Genomic DNA, 24733 nt, shown 5'->3' with positions numbered 1-24733 from the left:
GGTTGAGTTGCGTGATTTTCACTATGCGCACGTAATATGACAATAGCTCTAGGCTGTTTTTAACAACTTCCGGTTGTCACAGGAAGCTCTTGCTTCACACACGTTGTCTTTGGGGTAGACATAAACAGAATCCTGAATAAGAAGTCTCTACCTTAAGAATTGACTGAGTAACAGATGGTTGAGTTGAGTGATTTTCACTATGCGCACGTAATATGACAATGGCTCTTGGGTGATTTTAACCACTTCCGGTTGTCACAGGAAGCTCTTGCTTCACACACGTTGTCTTTGGGGTACATATAAACAGAATCCTGAATAAGAAGTCTCTACCTTAAAAATTGACTGAGTAACAGATGGTTGAGTTGCGTGATTTTCACTATCTGCAGGTGGCAATATGACAATAGCTCTTGGGTGTTTTTAACCACTTCCGGTTGTCACAGGAAGCTCTTGCTTCACACACGTTGTCTTTGGGGTAGACATAAACAGAATCCTGAATGAGAAGTCTCTACCTTAAGAATTGACTGAGTAACAGATGGTTGAGTTGCGTGATTTTCACTATGCGCACGTAATATGACAATGGCTCTTGGGTGATTTTAACCACTTCCGGTTGTCACAGGAAGCTCTTGCTTCACACACGTTGTCTTTGGGGTACATATAAACAGAATCCTGAATAAGAAGTCTCTACCTTAAGAATTGACTGAGTAACAGATGGTTGAGTTGCGTGATTTTCACTATCTGCAGGTGGCAATATGACAATAGCTCTTGTGTGTTTTTAACCACTTCCGGTTGTCACAGGAAGCTCTTGCTTTACACACGTTGTCTTTGGGGTACATATAAACAGAATCCTGAATAAGAAGTCTCTACCTTAAGAATTGACTGAATAACAGATGGTTGAGTTGCGTGATTTTCACTATCTGCAGGTGGCAATATGACAATAGCTCTAGGCTATTTTAAACCACTTCCGGTTGTCACAGGAAGCTCTTGCTTCACAGACGTTGTCTTTGGGGTAGACATAAACGGAATCCTGAATAAGAAGTCTCTACCTTAAGAATTGACTGAGAAACAGATGGTTGAGTTGCGTGATTTTCACTATGCGCACGTAATATGACAATAGCTCTTGGGTGATTTTAACCACTTCCGGTTGTCACAGGAAGCTATTGCTTCACACACGTTGTCTTTGGGGTAGACATAAACAGAATCCTGAATAAGAAGTCTCTACCTTAAGAATTGACTGAGTAACAGATGGTTGAGTTGCGTGATTTTCACTATGTGCAGGTTATATGACGATAGCTCTTGGGTGTTTTTAACCACTTCCAGTTGTCACAGGAACCTTAGAATCGACACAGGTAGACCTCACAGTAGCATGATGGATTGTTGTAGAAGACAGGTTCATAAGGCATTCATAACCCACATAGACTTCAGGTTGAATTTTGGAGAATAGTCTATGTGTTCCAATGGGGAGAGAAGTCATTGCACACAGTTTGATCTAAACACCTTCTTTTCACTGTGAAGGGTTAATGCCACAGGGTCAAGGTTGGCTTGCACAGATCGGGAGGACCTCAGGAACGCTCCTGGTTCCTCTCCATCGCTCGTTGTGTTGATTTCATCATGTCACCTTTGGTGATATTTTTTGCTGTAGAATCATATTGCAAATACACGGATGCGCATTTGCAATATGATTCAATTGGCATTTAGCATCACAACTTTGGCATGCTCAAAACCACTGCAGAAATGCATAATTGACTGTCCCGATGAACTGGGGATGGCCGTGCAGTGACTGTGGTTCCTCTCCATCGCTCGTTGTGTTGATTTCATCATGTCAACTTTGGTGATATTTTTTGCTGTTGAATCATGTTGCAAATGCGCGTTACATTTGCAATATTCCATGTTACGTTTGCAATATGATTCAATGGGCATTTAGCATCACAAATGTGGCATGCTCAAAACCACTGCAGAAATGCATAATTGACTGTCCCGATGAACTGGGGATGGCCGTGCAGTGACTGTGGTTCCTCTCCATCGCTCGTTGTGTTGATTTCATCATGTCAACTTTGGTGACATTTTTTGCTGTTGAATCATATTACAAATACACGGATGCGTATTTGCAATATGATTCAATGGGCATTTAGCATCACAACTTTGGCATGCTCAAAACCACTGCAGAAATGCATAATTGACTGTCCCGATGAACTGGGGATGGCCGTGCAGTGACTGTGGTTCCTCTCCATGGCTTGATGGTGAGTTTTTTTGTGTTTTTTTGAAAAATGTCCAAAATGACTAGGTGCGCCCCATACTGGATGGGCACTGATGGAAGGTGCTCCCTACCCAACCGTGGACCCCTTGCACCACCCTAAAGGCATTTAAAACCATTCTAAAAAATTACTCCTGGTAACCCATTTCGGGTCACCATGTGCACTGATGCGAATTTGCAATATGATTCAATGGGCCTCAACATCACGAATTTGGCATGCTTAAAAACACTGCAGAAATGCAAAATTAACTGTCCCGATGAACTGGTGATGGCCGGGCAGTGACTGTGGTTCCTCTCCATGGCTTGATGGTGACATGAGAGAAGTGGGATTGTCGTTTTTTAGCAATTTTTTTGAAAAATGTCCAAAATGACTAGGGGCGCCCCATACTGGATGGGCACTGATGGAAGGTGCTCCCTACCCAACCGTGCACCCCTTGCACCCTCTAAAGGCATTTAAAACCCTTCTAAAAAATTACTCCTGGTAACCCATTTCGGGTCACCATGTGCACTGATGCGCATTTGCAATATGATTCAATGGGCCTCAACATCACGAATTTGGCATGCTCAAAAACACTAAAGATATGCAAAATTGACTGTCCCGATGAATTGGGGATGGCCGGGCAGTGACTGTGGTTCCTCTCCATGACTTGATGGTGACATGAGAGAAGTGGGACTGTCGATTTTTAGCGATTTTTTGAAAAATGTCCAAAATGACTAGGGGCGCCTTATACTGGATGGGCACTGATGGAAGGTGCTACCTACCCAACCGTGCACCCCTTGCACCACCCTAAAGGCATTTAAAACCATTCTAAAAAATTACTCCTGGTAACCCATTTCGGGTCACCATGTCCACGGATGCGCATTTGCAATATGATTCAATGGGCCTCAACATCACGAATTTGGCATGCTCAAAAACACTAAAGATATGCAAAATTGACTGTCCCGATGAACTGGGGATGGCCGGGCAGTGACTGTGGTTCCTCTCCATGACTTGATGGTGACATGAGAGAAGTGGGACTGTAGATTTTTAGTGATTCTTTTAAAAATGTCCAAAATGACTAGGGGCGCCTTATACTGGATGGGCACTGATGGAAGGTGCTCCCTACCCAACCGTGCACCCCTTGCACCACCCTAAAGGCATCTAAAACCCTTCTAAAAAATTACTCCTGGTAACCCATTTCGGGTCACCATGTGCACTGATGCGCATTTGAAATATGTTTCAATGGATCTCAACATCACGAATTTGGCATGCTCAAAACACTGCAGAAATGCATAATCTACTGTCCCGATGAACTGGGGATGGCCGGGCAGTGACTGTGGTTCCTCTCTGTCGCTCATTGTGTTGATTTCATCATGTCAACTTTGGTGATATTTTTTGCTGTTGAATCATATTGCAAACGCACGTTACGTTTGCAATATAGAGCGTTACGTTTGCAATATGATTTAATGGGCATTTAGCATCACAAATTTAGGCATGCTCAAAAATACTGCAGAAATGCATAATTGACTGGCCCGATGAACTCGGGATGGCTGGGCAGTGACTGTGGTTCCTCTCTGTCGCTCATTGTGTTGATTTCATCATGTCAACTTTGGTGATATTTTTTGCTGTTGAATCATATTGCAAACGCACGTTACGTTTGCAATATAGAGCGTTACGTTTGCAATATGAAATAATGGGCATTTAGCATCACAAATTTAGGCATGCTCAAAAATACTGCAGAAATGCATAATTGACTGGCCCGATGAACTCGGGATGGCCGGGCAGTGACTGTGGTTCCTCTCCATTGCTCGTCACCCAGCAGTCAGCGTCCATCAGTCAATTAGATGTCAATCAGACACCAAACTGATAGCATCTGACACCAAATCCACTTTTTCCAACTCGTATAGAAGCCAACTATCACATATGTCAGAGAAGGCCCATAATTCACAGTGCTTTCAATTTTAACCATAAAAAAACCTAAAACACATAGTTACGTTATAGCTGCGGGTCCAGTTCTGACATTATGTGTAGGCCTATGTGAGGCGACCCCGAATCCCAAGTTTCGGCTTGATAGGTCATTCGGTGCCCGAGCAATGGCCTTAATTGGTGCTGAAAATCCACTTTTTCAGGGCGTTACTACGGGGTCCCTGAATGAGCTATCGGGCAGAGACATTGGGGTCCGTCTCTATGGGCCGAGGCGGTTTCAATGCACCTAGTCTTGCGACTCTGGGACATTTCTACATGTCGCCATGTCCGTGATATTCAAAATGAATTGAAAATATTGCAAATGTACGAGGCGGTTTCTCGGTCAGAGAACCTTCTAGAGCCCCATAAATCACCGTGCACTATCGACTTGAGCTCTAGAACAGGTTTCTAAAATTTCGGAGCTCTAGGTCTGACGGTTCTTGAATCGTTTGAACGAAAGTAACTATTGAAGGTGGTATAAGACTCTAAGCCCCACACTATGTCCCTATGGCCAAATTGTGTGTGTGTGTTTTTGTTTTTTTTGCAAAAAGAATAAACACACGTTGTCTTTGGGGTAGGCATATACAGAATCCTCAATATGAAGTCTCTACCTAAAGAATTGGCTGGATGACATAGGGTTGAGTTGCGTGATTTTCACTATATGCTGGTTGACCATATGACAATAGCTCTTTGCTGTTTTTAACAACTTCCGGTTGTCACAGGAAGCTCTTACTCAACACATGTTGTCTTTGGGTTAGACATAAACAGAATCCTGAATATGAAGTCTCTACCTTAAGAATTGACTGAATAACAGATGGTTGAGTTGCGTGATTTTCACTATATGCAGGTTGACCATATGACAATAGCTCTTGGCTGTTTTTAACAACTTCCGGTTGTCACAGGAAGCTCTTACTTCACACACGTTGTCTTTGGGGTAGACATAAACAGAATCCTGAATATGAAGTCTCTACCTTAAGAATTGACTGAATGACAGATGGTTGAGTTGCGTGATTTTCACTATCTGCAGGTTGCTTATATGACAATAGCTCTAGGGTGATTTTAACATTTTCCGGTTGCTCCAGGAACCTTAGAATCGACACAGGTAGACCTCACAGTAGCCTGATGGATTGTTATAGAATACAGGTTCATAAGGCATTCATAACCCACATAGACTTCAGGTTGAATTTAGGAGAATTGTCAATGTATTCCTATGGGGAGAGAAGTCATTGCACACAGTTTGATCTAAACACCTTCTTTTCACTGTGAAGGGTTAATGCCACAGGGTCAAGGTTAGGCTTGCACAGATCGGGAGGACCTCAGGAACGCTCCTGAGGTTGAATTGTGCTTCTAACCCTAATGGTTCTCTCACTGTCACCCATAAGCACTTGACATATTGGTGCAGGCCTCATTTTGGGCCTAGTTTTCTCACGGTCGCTGTGCTCATACCGAGCAAGCTACGGTCAAGCGGGGCGTCTCATTGAACTCGTCTCAGCCTAGAGATAATGGTAATGCCATTGCAGGCTCTTTGTGTCTTTAAGCACCGCACTGTGTCACTCCGTCCTTGCTGTGTGTGTGTTTGAGAGAGCTTTTCTTTGACACCTGATGGGATAAATGACTGATTTACAGTTCATGAGGGTTGCCTAGTCACACATATGAAGTTGTGGAAAGATCTGACCTTTTTAACCCTTCAAAACAGCCCCTATGACACCATTATAAGGCATTTCTGGTTGACACAGGAATCTGAACGTTAGGCTCTTATAGAATATTGAGTTTTAAGTGTTTCTCTTAAGAACTGACTTATTTACAGAGGGTTGAACAAGTGTGTGTTGTTTCAGAAAATCACAGAAAATCACAGAAATCTCGCAGAGCTCCGAAACCTGCCTTAACGGACTCATCTGAACACGCTGCAACTGGATATGTAACTTTTTTGAAAAAAAAACCTCTCGTTGTTGAATATCACCAATGTGTCATTGTACAATTTCTCTGAAATGAACATTGGTAAATGCATGGTTCCTTTTCTCCTGACACCGTAGGCTCATGTAGTTTTATGTGAAGTGGTCAAATCAGCACTCTATTTTCCTCTTTGACTTTCAATCCCAGAAAAATAGCCTTAACTCGAAAAGCGTCGAGGCCTCGACTCCATCCTGTTCGGGGCCAACTGCCCATTATGCCAAACCCACGCAGACCGAGTTTCGTCTTCGAATTATCTTCCGTTTAGGAGAAAAAGCCGTGTCGCGATTGGTGATATATGTTACATTTGCAATATGATTCCATACGCCCTCTCGTGGAATAATCCGGGACTGCAAGGAAATGACCAAAATTTGAAAATTTAATTAAACGGAAACCGAAGGTCCGAGAGACTCCGTTCGATGACTTCCTGGAAGATCCGGCCCCCGTGAGCGGCCCGACGCCGTCCGCGGATTTATCGGACGTGGTCGGACGTCTAGTAAGGGAGGGTACATTTGCAACATGGACTTTCTCACTAACCATACGGATGGCGCACGCGACGTCCCTTCATGTATGTAATGTAAATGTAATTGCCTAGCAGAGGTGGAGAGCACACCTCCTTGTACTAATTGATGATTGTCTAGGAGAGTTGAAACCACTACCCCTCCAATACAGCCACTGATTACCAAAAGTAACAAATTGCCCTGCTCCTTCATTATGGTTGATGTGTCAACAACTAACTGCAAATGATGATCAGTCAGCAGTTCACACTAAGTAGGCTACTGGGAAACCAGGAAACACTTAAAGTAGATGGCCCTAGCTAGCAAAACACAGTACTAGACCACAACAGATTAAGACAAAATTAATTATACTTATTACTCCTGGAGATATCAGGAGTCCTCTAGGTATAGAATGAAGCTCCCTACATGACCAAAAGTATGTGGAAACATAGTCTTCGAACATCTCATTCCAAAGTCATGGGCATTAATATGGAGTTGGTCCCCCCTTTGCTGCTATAACAGCCTCCACTCTAGCCTAGTGGTTAAAGCGTTGGACTAGTAACCGAAAGGTTGCAAGATCGAATCCCCAAGCTGACGAGGAACATTGCTGTGGGGATTTGCTTCCATTCAGCCCCAAGAGCATTAGTGAGGTCGGGCACTGATGTTGGGCGATTAGGCCTGGCTTGCAGTCGGCGCTCCTATACATTCCAAAGGTGTTCGATGAGGTTGAGGTCAGGGCTCTGTGCAGGCCAGTCAAATTCTTCCACACCGATCTCGACAAACCATTTCTGTATGGACCTTGCTTTGTGCACGGGGGCATTGTCATGCTGAAACAGGAAATTGTTGCCACAAAGTTGGAAACAAAGTATCAACTAAAATGTAATTGTTTGCTGTAGCGTTAAGATTTCCCTTCACCGGAATTAAGGGGCCTAGACCGAACCACGAAAAACAGCCCCAGACCATTATTCCTCCCCCACCAAACTTTACATTTGGCACTATGCATTCGGGCCTAGATTCGTCCGTCAGACTGCCAGATGGTGAAGTGTGATTCATCACTCCAGAGAACGTGTTTCCACCACTCCAGCCGACGCTTGGCATTGCGCATGTTGATCTTCGGCTTGTTGTGGATTTTTTAGAAATTGAATAATAATCAACCACATCTCTATTTGTACGTGTTCTGTTCTTTATCTCCCTTACGACCCACTCAGAAAAAAATCACAATCTCAATATTTTTTTACAGTGCCTGACAGGTTCAGACTATATATACCTCCTGGCTGACTGACTGGTTCAGACTATATATACACCTCCTGGCCTGGCTGACTGACTGGTTCAGACTATATATACCTCCTGGCCTGACTGACTGACTGGTTCAGACTATATATACCTCCTGGCCTGACTGACTGGTTCAGACTATATATACCTCCTGGCTGACTGACTGGGTCAGACTATATATACCTCCTGGCTGACTGACTGGTTCAGACTATATATACCTCCTGGCCTGGCTGACTGGTTCAGACTATATGTAGCTCCTGACTGACTGACTGGTTCAGACTATATATACCTCCTGGCTGACTGACTGGTTCAGACTATATATACACCTCCTGACTGACTGACTGGGTCAGACTATATATACCTCCTGGCCTGGCTGACTGGTTCAGACTATATGTAGCTCCTGACTGACTGACTGGTTCAGACTATATATACCTCCTGGCTGACTGACTGGTTCAGACTATATATACCTCCTGACTGACTGACTGGTTCAGACTATATATACCTCCTGGCTGACTGACTGGTTCAGACTATATATACCTCCTGGCTGACTGACTGGTTCAGACTATATATACACCTCCTGGCTGACTGACTGGTTCAGACTATATATACCTCCTGACTGGCTGACTGACTGGTTCAGACTATATATACCTCCTGGCTGACTGACTGACTGGTTCAGACTATATATACCTCCAGGCTGGCTGACTGGTTCAGACTATATATACCTCCTGCCTGACTGACTGGTTCAGACTATATATACCTCCTGGCTGACTGACTGGTTCAGACTATATATACCTCCTGACTGACTGACTGGTTCAGACTATATATGCCTCCTGACTGACTGACTGGTTCAGACTATATATACCTCCTGGCTGACTGACTGGTTCAGTCTATATATACCTCCTGACTGACTGACTGGTTCAGACTATATATACCTCCTGGCTGGCTGACTGACTGGTTCAGACTATATATACCTCCTGGCTGGCTGACTGACTGGTTCAGACTATGTATACCTCCTGGCTGACTGACTGACTGGTTCAGACTATATATTCCTCCTGACAGACTGACTGACTGGTTCAGACTATATACCTCCTGGCTGACTGACTGATTGGTTCAGACTATATATACCTCCTGGCTGGCTGACTGGTTCAGACTATATATACCTCCTGGCTTATATATACCTACTATTCTACGGTATCTTAGTCACTTAATGTTTACATATCTGGCATTACTCATCTCATATGTATATACTGTTTTCCATACCATTCTACGGTTTCTCATTCACTTAATAATGTTTACATATCTTGCATTACTCTTTTCATACAGTATGTACTGTTTTCTATACTATTCTACGGTATCTTAGTCCGTTCTGCTCTGACATCATTTGTCCATATGTATATAGTCTTAATTCATTCCTACTCAGATGTGTGTGTATTGGGTATATGTTGTGTAATTTGTTAGATATTACTTGTTAGACATTATGGCACTGTGGGAGCTAGAAGCACAAGCATTTCATTACACCCACAATAACATCTGCTATTCACGTGTATGTGACCAATAAAATTTGATTTGATTTGGCTTGGCTGACTGAGTGACTGGTTCAGACTATATATACACTGCCTGGCCTGGCTGACTGACTGCTGCTCATCTGGCTGGCCCTGTGCTGTGTGGTTTTTACACTGAGAGAAGAGTGTGTGAAGCAAACATAAAATAGGCCACTATATCATTCTCCGACCAACACACGCACACGCACACACGCACGCACAGCGTTACCTTGAGTACTAGGTCTGTGTGTAGAGGGTCCAGGATGCTGCCTCTCCTAGAGGTGACTATAACACGGCCGTAACGACTTGGAGTCTGCAGGTCAGAGTACAGGGTGTGTTTAGATCTGTTGGCAACAAACACACAAACAGACCTTTCAGTCCACCATTACTAAAATATATATTACAGTGCATTCGGGAAAGTATTCAGACCCCTTGACTTTTTCCACATTTTATTATGTTACAGCCTTATTCTAAAATGGATTAAATCGTGTTTTATCCCTCATCAATCTACACACAATACCCCATAATGACAAAGCAAAAACAGGATTTGTACATTTCCAAAAATGTATATTTTTTGGGGGGTGGTGTGAAATATCACATTTACATAATTGTTCAGAGCCTTTACTCAGTACTTTGTTGAAGCACCTTTGGCAGCGATTACAGCCTCTAGTCTTCTTGGGTATGACGCTACAGGCTTGGAAAGGGGTCTGAATACTTTCCAAATGCACTGTATATTAGAATAAGGACTGTCTCCTCCCATGTGGTGCTGTCCACTTTCTATTCTGCTGTGTTTTGGATTTTTGTTTATTTTCCCAGTTTTTGTGTTTGGAATGGTTAAATAAAGCTTCATTATTACAGCACATTTCAGACATGGAATGCATTGCTATGTGCTTCATTGGGAAAAACTAATAAAAAAAACATTCATATTTACTACACAGCAAACACAAGAGGATAAAAAACTAAAGAATAACAATAAGAACTGAATGACTAAAAAGCACCTAAGGAAAAGCGAAGCTAAAAATATTTAAAAGATCTCTTTTAAATATGTCCACAGTTTCGGCACCCCTCAGGTTCTCTGGCAGGCTATTCCACAGGCTGGGGGCATAATAACTGTCTCTCCATGCCTCCTGGTCCTAGGCTTTGGGATAGTTAAAAGGCTATCTCTCCATGCCTCTTGGTCCTAGGCTTTGGGATAGTTAAAAGGCTGTCTTTCCATGCCTCTTGGTCCTAGGCTTTGGGATAGTTAAAAGGCTGTCTCTCCATGCCTCTTGGTCGTAGGCTTTGGGATAGTTAAAAGGCTATCTTTCCATGCCTCCTGGTCCTAGGCTTTGGGATAGTTAAAAGGCCAGTGCCAGAGGACCTGAGGGACCTACTGGGTACATAACTTAAAAGCATGTCTGATATGTATTGGGCTGCACAATCATGGATTGATTTAAAAACCAATAGAATAATCTTAAAATTAATTCTAAAAGGCACAGGCAGTCAGTGCAGAGACCATTAAACCGGTGTAATGTGTTCTCTCCGTCTGGTCTTGGTCAGTACCTGTGCTGCAGCATTCTGTATGTTTTGCAGTTGACCAATGTCTTTCTTGGGTAGACCAGACAGGAGAGCATTACAGTAGTCAAGCCTGCTTGTAATAAAAGCATGGATGAGTCTCTCTGTATCAGCATGAGAGAGAAACGGCTGCACCTTGGCAACGCTCCTCAGTTGGTCAAAAGCTATTTTGGTCACATTCCTAATGTGTGATTCGAAATTGAGTTCAGAATCTAAAATGACACCTAGGATTTTTACCTCGTGTTTTATCTTTATTGCCCATTAAAATGTGCGGCCAGATTTCTCTCTGTGCTTTGACTCCAACAATAAGTACCTCGGTCTTGTCTTGATATAGCTGGAGGAAGTTGTGAGCCATCCAAGTGTTTAAATCACTAATACAACCTAATCATTTATCCATGGAGCTAAATCCTCGTGTATCGTCTGCGTAGCAGTGAAAATCAATGCTGTGCTTCTTGATAACACTGCCAAGAGGTAACATATATAAACTGAACACTACCGGATCCAAAATCGAACCTTGATGAAAAGCCACATGATATGTATTTTCTCTAAGTTATGTTCACCAAGGGAGACATAAAACTCGACCGGTTAAATAGGTCCTAAATCAATTTAGAACTGGACCGGAGAGGACAGCCCCCTCTCCTGGACCGGAGGCCACCCCCCTCTCCTGGACCGGAGAGGCCACCCACCTCTCCTGGACCGGAGAGGCCACCCACCTCTCCTGGACCGGAGAGGCCACCCACCTCTCCTGGACCGGAGAGGCCACCCACCTCTCCTGGACCGGAGAGGCCACCCACCTCTCCTGGACCGGAGAGGCCACCCACCTCTCCTGGACCGGAGAGGCCACCCACCTCTCCTGGACCGGAGGGGCCACCCACCTCTCCTGGACCGGAGGGGCCACCCCACCTCTCCTGGACCGGAGAGGCCACCCCACCTCTCCTGGACCGGAGAGGCCACCCCACCTCTCCTGGACCGGAGAGGCCACCCCACCTCTCCTGGACCGGAGAGGCCACCCCACCTCTCCTGGACCGGAGAGGCCACCCCACCTCTCCTGGACCGGAGAGGCCACCCCCCTCTCCAGAAGGAAATCATGATCAACAGTGTCGAATGCAGCACTTAAATCTAAGAGTACAAGGACAGAGAGCTGTTTGGCATCTGTGTTGGCTCTTAGATCATTTGCCACTTTAACTAAGGCTGTCTCTGTGTTGTGGTGGGCACAAAAAACAGATTGGATTTTTTTTTTAACAGTTGTCACTTAAATGATTTAGCTGTTTGAACATCAATTGCTACAGAATTTTGCTTAAGAATGGAAGGCTAGAGATTGATCGATAATTGCTAAGAGCTGATGAATCTAGATGCCGTTTCCCCAGAAGGGGTTTCACATAACAGTTTTTAGTGCAATGGGGAAAGTGCCTGTGAACAGGGAGAGATTATCAATAGCTTGCATTTCTTCCGATTGCAATTAATATTTTGAAGAAGGTGGTGGGGACAGGATCTAGAAGGCAGGTAGAAGGCTTCAGTTGTGATATAATTTTCCTGAACACGTCTGTGTCAACCAGGGAAAATGAATCCTTTGTGCCTTTGCGTTGTAGGCTAGGGCACATATCATCAAACTTCTCATCAGGTCTTACTTGTCTGATACCCAGCCTAATGTTGGTTATTTTATCTCTGAAATATGCCGCAAACTCATCACATTTAGATGTGAAGGAAAGTTCACATAGGTTTGAGGGGGTAGGATTTATCAGGCCATCAACGGTCGAGAAGAGCACTCCCTAATTTTTCTGATTATTGGGGATCAAGCTAGAAAAACAAGACCGTCTGGCATTTCTAATGGCCTTGTTATATATGCCAAGTTGCTCTCTCAGAATATCATAATAGATCTGCAACTTTGACTTTCTCCACTTCCGCTCTTTCATTCTGCAATTTCTCTTTAATTGATTAGTTTCCTAATTTATTAGTTCCCTCATTTATTAGTTCCCCAAACGGAGCTCTCTGTTTGGAGGTGGCCTTTTTCAACTATGGCATCAATGGTTTCCTTTAATTAGCTATTCATGTTATCAACTAAATCATCACAAGAGGAAGGCAGAATAGGTGGTGGAACCCTAACCCTAACCCCTTGGTAATAACCAGGTCCAGAGTATGGCTGTGGTTATGGGTGGGCCCAGTAGAAAGCCCCTTGGTAATAACCAGGTCCAGAGTATGGCTGTGGTTATGGGTGGGCCCAGTAGAAAGCCCCTTGGTAATAACCAGGTCCAGAGTATGGCTGTGGTTATGGGTGGGCCCAGTAGAAAGCCCCTTGGTAATAACCAGGTCCAGAGTATGGCTGTGGTTATGGGTGGGCCCAGTAGAAAGCCCCTTGGTAATAACCAGGTCCAGAGTATGGCTGTGGTTATGGGTGGGCCCAGTAGAAAGCCCCTTGGTAATAACCAGGTCCAGAGTATGGCTGTGGTTATGGGTGGGCCCAGTAGAAAGCCCCTTGGTAATAGCCAGATCCAGAGTATGGCTGTGGTTATGGGTGGGCCCAGTAGAAAGCCCCTTGGTAATAACCAGGTCCTAACCCTAACCCGTCTGGATTGAGGTAACCAATCGAATAACAACCAAATTATTAATGCTACAACCACTTTTTCTGACAGTCTTCAATCTATCAGAATAGTAGATGACAGTTTGTATAAACTCACTAGAAGGCGGTGATATAGGACCATACATTAGGTTATTCACAATTACCATAGTGCCATTCCTAAAGGAATTTATATGGTTTTCAAGTCCTCTGTTGGTTATTCTGACACGGAGGACTGGAGCACTACCAGACCCTGTCTGTCAGTCTCTAAAACAGTTTGATGTTGCTGGGACTGGAGCACTACCAGACCCTGTCTGTCAGTCTCTGAAACAGTTTGATGTTGCTGGGACTGGAGCACTACCAGACCCTGTCTGTCAATCTCTAAAACAGTTTGATGTTGCTGGGACTGGAGCACTACCAGACCCTGTCTGTCAGTCTCTAAAACAGTTTGATGTTGCTGGGACTGGAGCACTACCAGACCCTGTCTGTCAGTCTCTAAAACAGTTTGATGTTGCTGGGCCTGGAGCACTACCAGACCCTGTCTGTCAGTCTCTAAAACAGTTTGATGTTGCTGGGACTGGAGCACTACCAGACCCTGTCTGTCAGTCTCTGAAACAGTTTAATGTTGCTGGGACTGGAGCACTACTAGACCCTGTCTGTCAGTCTCTGAAACAGTTTAATGTTGCTGGGACTGGAGCACTACTAGACCCTGTCTGTCAGTCTCTAAAACAGTTTGATGTTGCTGGGACTGGAGCTCTACCAGACCCTGTCTGTCACTCTCTGAAACAGTTTGATGTTGCTGGGACTGGAGCACTAGCAGACCCTGTCTGTCAGTCTCTAAAACAGTTTGATGATGCTGGGACTGGAGCACTACCAGACCCTGTCTGTCAGTCTCTAAAACAGTTTGATGACTCTGGGACTGGAGCACTACCAGACCCTGTCTGTCAGTCTCTGAAACAGTTTAATGTTGCTGGGTCTGAAGCACTACCAGACCCTGTCTGTCAGTCTCTGAAACAGTTTGATGTTGCTGGCACTGGAGCACTACCAGACCCTGTCTATCAGTTTCTAAAACAGTTTGATGATGCTGGGACTGGAGCACTACCAGACCCTGTCTGTCAGTCTCTAAAACAGTTTGATGTTGCTGGGCCTGGAGCACTACCAGACCCTGTCTGTTAGTCTCTGAAACAGTTTAATGTTGCTGGGTCTGGAGCACTACCAGACCCTGTCTGTCAGTCTCTGAAACAGTTTAATGTTGCTGGGACTGGAACACTACCAGACCCTGTCTGTCAGTCTCTAAAACTGTTTGATGATGCTGGGACTGGAGCACTACCAGACCCTGTCTGTCAGTCTCTGAAACAGTTTGATGTTGCTGGGACTGGAGCACTACCAGACCCTGTCTGTCAGTCTCTGAAACAGTTTGATGTTGCTGGGACCGGAGCACTACCAGACCCTGTCTGTCAGTCTCTGAAACAGTTTAATGTTGCTGGGACCGGAGCACTACCAGACCTTGTCTGTCAGTCTCTAAAACAGTTTGATGTTGCTGGGACGGAGCACTACCAGACCCTGTCTGTCAGTCTCTAAAACAGTTTGATGATGCTGGGACTGGAGCACTACCAGACCCTGTCTGTCAGTCTCTGAAACAGTTTGATGTTGCTGGGTCTGGAGCACTATCAGACCCTGTCTGTCAGTCTCTAAAACAGTTTGATGATGCTGGGACTGGAGCACTACCAGACCCTGTCTGTCAGTCTCTAAAACAGTTTGATGACTCTGGGACTGGAGCACTACCAGACCCTGTCTTTCAGTCTCTGAAACAGTTTAATGTTGCTGGGACTGGAGCACTACCAGACCCTGTCTGTCAGTCTCTGAAACAGTTTGATGTTGCTGGGACTGGAGCACTACCAGACCCTGTATGTCAGTCTCTAAAACTGTTTGATGTTGCTGGGACTGGAGCACTACCAGACCCTGTCTGTCAGTCTCTGAAACAGTTTGATGATGCTGGGACTGGAGCACTACCAGACCCTGTCTGTCAGTCTCTGAAACAGTTTGATGATGCTGGGACTGGAGCACTACCAGACCCTGTCTGTCAGTCTCTGAAACAGTTTGATGTTGCTGGGACTGGAGCACTACCAGACCCTGTCTGTTAGTCTCTGAAACAGTTTAATGTTGCTGGGACTGGAGCACTACCAGACCCTGTCTGTCAGTCTCTAAAACAGTTTGATGATGCTGGGACTGGAGCACTACCAGACCCTGTCTGTCAGTCTCTGAAACAGTTTGATGTTGCTGGGACTGGAGCACTACCAGACCCTGTCTGTCAGTCTCTGAAACAGTTTTATGTTGCTGGGACTGGAGCACTACCAGACCCTGTCTGTCAGTCTCTGAAACAGTTTAATGTTGCTGGGACTGGAGCACTACCAGACCCTGTCTGTCAGTCTCTAAAACAGTTTGATGATGCTGGGACCGGAGCACTACCAGACCCTGTCTGTCAGTCTCTGAAACAGTTTAACGTTGCTGGGACCGGAGCACTACCAGACCCTGTCTGTCAGTCTCTAAAACAGTTTAATGTTGCTGGGCCCGGAGCACTACCAGACCCTGTCTGTCAGTCTCTAAAACAGTTTGATGTTGCTGGGACCGGAGCACTACCAGACCCTGTCTGTCAGTCTCTAAAACAGTTTGATGATGCTGGGACTGGAGCACTACCAGACCCTGTCTGTCAGTCTCTGAAACAGTTTAATGTTGCTGGGACTGGAGCACTACCAGACCCTGTCTGTCAGTCTCTAAAACAGTTTGATGTTGCTGGGACCGGAGCACTACCAGACCCTGTCAGTCTCTAAAACAGTTTGATGTTGCTGGAAATAATCCTGGAACCCAGCGGTTAGGGTAAATCCAGTCTCTTTTAAAAAGTGCTGGTTGCTTCCACAGCAAATCAAAGTTGTCACAAAAAGTTTTTTCAGGTACTCGTTTAGGGCAACGAGTCAGCTTAAAATTTCAGAGCTAGAGAAAATTATTCTCTTCACTGTGCTAGCAAAGATGTAAAAAAAAATTGTAAGTCTCCCTCAGATCGCCTAAAACTAAGGTTAAACATTTGTGAGTGACAATGGTTTCAATATTGAAGTGGTTGGCCAGAACCGTGGGAAGGAGGGAGTTGATGTTGTGGGCACTGGCTCTTGGGTGATAGCGGACCTTGGTCGGTCCACAGATTGTAGGCAGGCCAATATATCTCACCATCGAGCTGCCAACGTGATGGAATCTGATGTGGAACGAAGAGGGGGCTAGGGGGGCTGATAGGTCCATCTCAAGCGGGGCAAAGTTCTTTGATAGTTGGATTGGTATCAAAGCACAAGGTGAGACCCAGATGTAGACACAGGAGGCACATGGTTGAAGTCTTACAATGTTTAATAATCTAAAGGGGTAGGCAAGAGAATGGTCATGGACAGGCAAAAGGTCAAAACCAGTTCAGAGTCCAGGAGGTACAGTGGCAGAAAGGCTCATGGTCAAGGCAGGCAGAATGGTCAGGCAGGCGGGTACAGAGTCCAGAAACAGGCAAGGGTCAAAACCAGGAGGACTAGAAAAAGGAGAATAGCAAAAGGAGTATGGGAAAAACACGCTGTTTGACTTAACTAAACATACAAGATGAACTGGCACAGAGAGACAGGAAACACAGGGATAAATACACTGGGGAAAATAAGCGACACCTGGATGGGTGGAGACAATCACAAGAACAGGTGAAACAGATCAGAGGGTGACAATTGGATCTTCTCGGATAGATGAAGGGTGGCCAGACTGCCTCCCCGATCTCCTATGCCTTGCGAGTGTCGAGTCTCCCATGGGCCGTAGAGTTAGTAGAAAATAAGTAGATAATAGTAGATAATATGTAGATAATAGTAGATAATATGTAGATAAATGTAGATAATATGTAGATAAATGTAGATAATATGTAGATAAATGTAGATAATATGTAGATAAATGTAGATAATATGTAGATAAATGTAGATAATATGTAGATAACAGTATATAATATGTAGATAAATGTAGATAATATGTAGATAAATGTAGATAATATGTAGATAACAGTATATAATATGTAGATAAATGTAGATAATATGTAGATAACAGTATATAATATGTAGATAACAGTAGATAACAGTAGATAATATGTAGATAATAGTAGATAACAATAGATAATATGTAGACAACAGTAGATAATATGTAGATGATAGTTGGTCATATGTAGATAATATGTAGATAACAGTAGATAATATGTAGATGATAGTAGATAATAGTAGATATATAGATAATAGTAGATATATAGATAATATGTAGATAACAGTAGATAATAGTAGATAATGGTATATAATAGTATACAATATGTAGATAAGAGTAGATAATATGTAGATAATATGTAGATAATGGTATATAATAGTATACAATATGTAGATAAGAGTAGATAATATGTAGATAATATGTAGATAATGGTATATAATAGTATACAATATGTAGATTACATGTAGATGATAGTAGATCATATGTAGATAATATGTAGATAACTCTAGATAATATGTAAATAATATCTTGAAAATAGTAGATAATATGTATATAACCGTACATAATATGTAGATAATAAGTAGATAATCGTAGATAATCGTAGATAATGTGTAGATAATATGTAGATAAAAGTAGATATGTAGATAATATGTAGATGATAGTAGATAATATGTAGATAACAGTAGATATGAAGATAATATGTAGATGATAGTAGATAATATGTAGATAATATGTAGATAATATGTAGATAATATATAGACAATATGTAGATAATATGTAGATAACAGTAGATAATAAATAGATAATATGTAGATAATATGTAGATAATATGTAGATAACAGTAGATAATATATAGATAATATGTAGATAATATGTAGATAATATTAGATATGAAGATAATATGTAGATAATATTAGATAATATATAGACAATATGTAGATAATATGTAGATAATATGTAGATGATAGTAGATAATATGTAGATAATATGTAGATAATATATAGACAATATGTAGATAATATGTAGATAACAGTAGATAATATATAGATAATATGTAGATAATATGTAGATAATATGTAGATAACAGTAGATAATATATAGATAATATGTAGATAATATGTAGATAATATTAGATATGAAGATAATATGTAGATAATATTAGATATGAAGATAATATGTAGATAATAGTAGATAATATATAGACAATATGTAGATAATATGTTGATAATATATAGACAATATGTAGATAATATGTAGATAACAGTAGATAATATATAGATAATAGTAGATAATATGTAGACAACAGTAGATAATATGTAATGATAGTTGGCCAAATGTAGATAATATGTAGATAACAGTAGATAATATGTAGATAACAGTAGATAATATGTAGATAATAGTAGATATATAGATAATATGTAGATAACAGTAGATAACAGTAGATAATAGTATATATGTAGATAATAGTAGATATGTAGATAACAGTAAATAATAGTAGATAATAGTAGATAATAGTAGATATGTAGATAATAGTAAATAATAGTAGATAATAGTAAATATGTAGATAATAGTAGATAATAGTAGATATGTAGATAATAGTAGATAATAGCAGATAATAGTAGATATGTAGATAATAGTAGATAATAGTAGATAATAGTAGAGACAGAGCTATTAAACAGTAATAGTAGATAACAGTAGATACTAGTAGATATGTAGATAATAGTAAAGACAGAGCTAATAGACAGTAAGAGTAGATAACAGTAGATAATAGTAGATACTAGTAGATATGTAGACAAAAGTAGATACTAGTAGAGACTGAGCTATTACACAGTAATAGTGGATAATAGCAGATAATAGATTACAGTAGATAACAGTAGATACTAGTAGATATATAGATAATAGTAGATAATAGTAGAGTCTGAGCAATCAGATAGTAATAATAGATAATAGATACGAGAAGGTATGTACATAATAGTAGAGACTGAGCTATCAGATAGTAAAAGTAGATATCAGTAGATAATAGTAGATATGTAGATAACAGTAGATAACAATAGATAATAGTAGATAAAAGTAGAAATAGCTATGTGACTAATAGTAGATAACAGTAAAAAAAGTAGATTCTAGTAGATATGTAGATAATAGTAGAAACAGAGCTAACAGAGCTATTATCTACTGTCTAATAGTAGATAAGCATAGATAACAGTAGATAATAGTAGATATGTAGATAATAGTAGATAATAATTAATGTGTAGATAATAGTAGACAAGAGTAGATAAAAGTAGATAGTAGATAACAGTAGATAAGAGAAGACACTAGAAGATAATAGCAGAGACAGCTATTAGACAGTAATAGTAGATAACAGTAGATAATTATATATACTAGTAGATATGTAGATAATAGTAGATAATAGTAGATATGTAGATAATAGTAAACAGAGCTATGAGACTTTAATAGTAGATAGCAGTAGATAACAGTAGAGACAAAGCTATTAGACAGTAATAGCAGATAACATTAGATAATAGTAGATACTGGTAGATATGTAGATAATAGACAATAGTAAAGACAAAGCTATTAGACAGTAATAATAGATAACAGTAGATAATAGTAGATACTAGTAGATATGTAGATAATAGTATATAATAGAATAGATAAAGCTATTAGACAGTAATAGTAAAAAATAGTAGATACTAGTAGATGTGCAGAAAATAGTAGACAACAGTAGAAAAAGAGCCATTAGACTAATAGTAGATAATAATAGAGACAGAGCTATTAAACAGTAATAGTATATAACAGTAGATAATAATAGATACTAGTAGATATGTAGATAATAGTAGATAATAGTAGATATGTAGATAATAGTAAACAGAGCTATGAGACTTTAATAGTAGATAGCAGTAGATAACAGTAGAGACAGAGCTATTAGACAGTAATAGCAGATAACATTAGATAATAGTAGATACTAGTAGATATGTAGATAATAGTAGACACTAGTAGATATATAGATAACAGTAGATAATAGTAGATTCTAGTAGATATGTAGATAATAGAAGATACTAGTAGATATGTAGATAATAGTAGATAACAGTAGATACTAGCAGATATGAAAGATAATAGTAGATAATAGTAGAATCAGAGCTATTAGACAGTAATAGTAGATAACAGTAGATAATAGTAGATACTAGTAGATATGTAGATAATAGTATATAATAGTAGAGATAAAGCTATTAGACAGTAATAGTAAATAATAGTAGATACTAGTAGATGTGCAGATAATAGTAGACAACAGTAGAAAAGAGCAATTAGACTAATAGTAGATAATAATAGAGACAGAGCTATTAAACAGTAATAGTAGATAACAGTAGATAATAGTAGATACTAGTAGATATGTAGATAACAGTAGATAATAGTAGATTCTAGTAGATATGTAGATAATAGAAGATACTAGTAGATATGTAGATAATAGTAGATAACAGTAGATACTAGCAGATATGAAAGATAATAGTAGATAATAGTAGAATCAGACCTATTAGACAGTAATAGTATATAACAGTAGATAATAGTAAATACTAGTAGATATGTAGATAATTTTAGACACTAGTAGCTATGTAGATAATAGTAGATAACAGTAGAGACCGAGATATTAGACAGTAATAGTAGATAACAGTAGATGATAGTAGATATGTAGATAACAGTAGATAATAGTAGAAACAGAGCTATGAGTCTCTAATAGTAGATAATAGTAGATAACAGTAGATAATAGTAGATACTAGTAGATATCTAGATAACAGTAGATAATAGTAGAAACAGAGCTATGAGTCTCTAATAGTAGATAATATTAGAGACAGAGCAATTAGACAGTAATAGTAGATAACAGTAGATACTAGTAGAGACAGAGCTATTAGACAGCAATAGTAGATAATAGTAGATACAAGTAGATATGTAGATAATAGTAGAAAATAGTAGAAACAGAGTTATGAGACGAATAGTTGATAATAGTAGAGAGAGCTATTAAACAGTAATAGTAGATAACAGTAGATAATAGTAGATAATAGTAAAAACAGAGCTAGACAGTAATAGTAGATAACAGTAGATAATAGTAGATACTAGTAGATATGTAGATAATAGTAGATAATAGTAGATACTAGTAGATATGTAGATAATAGTAGATAATAAAGACAAAGCTATTAGACAGTAATAGTAGATAACATTAGATAATAGTAGATAATAGCAGATAATAGAGACAGAGCTATGAGACAGTAATAGTAGATAACAGTAGATAATAGTACATACTAGTAGATATGTACATAATAGTATATAATAGAAGAGATAAAGCTATTAGACAGTAATAATAGTAGATACTCGTAGATATGCAGATAATAGTAGATAACAGAAGAAACAGAGCTATGAGACTAATAGTAGATAATAGTAGAGAAAGTGCTATTAAACAGTAATAGTAGATAACAGTAGATAATAGTAGATACTAGTAGATATGTATATAATAGTAGATACTAGCAGATATGAAAGATAATAGTAGATAATAGTAGAAACAGCAATTAGACAGTAATAGTAGATACCAGTAGATAATAGTAAATACTAGTAGATATGTAGATAATAGTAGATACTAGTAGCTATTTAGATAATAGTAGAGACCAAGATATTAGACAGTAATAGTAGATAACAGTAGATAAAGTAGATCCTAGTAGATATGTAGATAATAGCAGATAATATTAGAGACTGAGATATTAGACAGTAATAGTACATAACAGTAGATAATAGTAGATACTAGTAGATATGTAGATAAAAGTAGATAATAGTAGAAACAGAGCTATGAGTCTCTAATAGTAGATAACGGTAGATAATAGTAGATCATAGTAGATATGTAGATAATAGTAGAGACAGAGTTATTAGACAGTAATAGTAGATAATAGTAGATATAAGCAGATATGTAGATAATAGTAGATAATAGTAGTTTCAGAGTTATGAGATTAAAGTAGATAACAGTAGAGAGAGCTATTAAACTGTAATAGTAGATAACAGTAGATAATAGTAGATCATAGTAGAGACAGAGCTATTAGACAGTAATAGTAGATAACAGTAGATAATAGTAGATACTAGTAGATATGTAGATAATAGTAGATACTAGTAGATATGTAGATAATAGTAGAGACAGAGCTATTAGACAGTAATAGTAGATAACAGTAGATAAGTCAATTCTAGTAGATAATATTATATAATAGTAGATTCTAGTAGATATGTAGATAAAAGTAGATTATAGTAGATAACAGTAGATAATAGTAGATAACAGTAGATAACAGTAGATAATAGTAGATTCTAGTAGATAATATTATATAATAGTAGATTCTAGTAGATATGTAGATAAAAGTAGATTATAGTAGATAACAGTAGATAATAGTAGATTCTAGCAGATAACAGTAGATAATAGTAGATTCTAGTAGATAATATTATATAATAGTAGATTCTAGTAGATATGTAGGTAATAGTAGATAATAGTAGATTATAGTAGATAATATTATATAATAGTAGATTCTAGTAGATAATATTATATAATAGTAGATTCTAGTAGATATGTAGATAATAGTAGATAATAGTAGATTCTAGTAGATAACAGTAGATAATAGTAGATTCTAGTAGATATGTAGATAATAGTACATACTAGTAGAAATAGAGCTGTTAGACAATAATAGTAGAAAACAGACCTGTTGACAGGAAACAGGGAGTCCACCAGGTTTCCTTCTATCTTCGCCAGACTGTGTTTAGGAACCAGGAGCGACTCCACGTTACCTTCCACTCTGTACCGACTGAAACGCACACACAAACACACACAAACACACAATAGCAGAATACCTTTGTGCAAAATGTCATCATGTAGGAGTCTGCTACAGGCCTGCAGCAATCAACATGTCATCATGGAGGAGTCTGCTACAGGCCTGCACCAATCAACATGTCATCATGGAGGAGGAGTCTGCTACAGGCCTGCACCAATCAACATGTCACCATGGAGGAGGAGTCTGCTACAGGCCTGCACCAATCAACATGTCATCATGGAGGAGGAGTCTGCTACAGGCCTGCACCAATCAACATGTCATCATGGAGGAGGAGTCTGCTACAGGCCTGCACCAATCAACATGTCACCATGCAGGAGTCTGCTACAGGCCTGCACCAATCAACATGGAGGAGGAGTCTGCTACAGGCCTGCACCAATCAACATGGAGGAGGAGTCTGCTATAGACCTGCACCAATCAACATGTCAACATGGAGGAGTCTGCTACAGGCCTGCACCAATCAACATGTCATCATGGAGGAGGAGTCTGCTACAGGCCTGCACCAATCAACATGGAGGAGGAGTCTGCTACAGGCCTGCACCAATCAACATGGAGGAGGAGTCTGCTACAGGCCTGCACCAATCAACATGGAGGAGGAGTCTGCTACAGGCCTGCACCAATCAACATGGAGGAGGAGTCTGCTACAGGCCTGCACCAATCAACATGGAGGAGGAGTCTGCTACAGGCCTGCACCAATCAACATGGAGGAGGAGTCTGCTACAGGCCTGCACCAATCAACATGGAGGAGGAGTCTGCTATAGACCTGCACCAATCAACATGGAGGAGGAGTCTGCTATAGACCTGCACCAATCAACATGGAGGAGGAGTCTGCTATAGACCTGCACCAATCAACGTGTCACCATGGAGGAGTCTGCTATAGACCTGCACCAATCAACGTGTCACCATGGAGGAGTCTGCTATAGACCTGCACCAATCAACATGGAGGAGGAGTCTGCTATAGACCTGCACCAATCAACGTGTCACCATGGAGGAGTCTGCTACAGGCCTGCACCAATCAACATGTTGCGGCCCTTCACAGCATGTGGCTTCTTTTTCTGAATAAAAACATCTAACATTGAGTTGTGTATATGTAGGGGTGTCTGTTACCTGAAGCTGGCCCCCAGCAGGACAGACACCAGTACGGGGGCGGAGGCAAAGAATACTGGGTGGCTCGCCACAAACCGACCCAGAGCCTGGAAGGAGCTCCTCAGGCCTGCCTGCAACACCTGAATCACACACACACACATAGATACACACACACATAGATACACACACAAACACATGAACA

The 24733-nt window shown here is 40.6% G+C and overlaps 1 protein-coding gene across 1 annotated transcript in view; it reads right to left on the bottom strand.

Moving 5' to 3' along the window:
- The window catches only part of ptchd1 (patched domain containing 1), a 69435-nt gene that overhangs the window by 43655 nt on the left and 1047 nt on the right, over window positions 1–24733 (bottom strand). The window contains exons 3-5 of the mRNA XM_029755062.1: window positions 24553–24671; window positions 23320–23421; window positions 9683–9797 (exon numbers count right to left, since the gene is read on the bottom strand). Coding sequence (XP_029610922.1) covers window positions 9683–9797; window positions 23320–23421; window positions 24553–24671 — 336 coding nt within the window. The remainder of the gene's footprint in view (window positions 1–9682; window positions 9798–23319; window positions 23422–24552; window positions 24672–24733) is intronic.

The sequence above is a fragment of the Salmo trutta genome, chromosome 6 (genome assembly GCF_901001165.1).
Source record: "Salmo trutta chromosome 6, fSalTru1.1, whole genome shotgun sequence".
NCBI classification, from domain to species: domain Eukaryota; kingdom Metazoa; phylum Chordata; class Actinopteri; order Salmoniformes; family Salmonidae; genus Salmo; species Salmo trutta.
The sequence above is the reverse complement of the archived record's forward strand: the minus strand, read 5'-3'. Positions and strand labels throughout refer to the sequence as shown.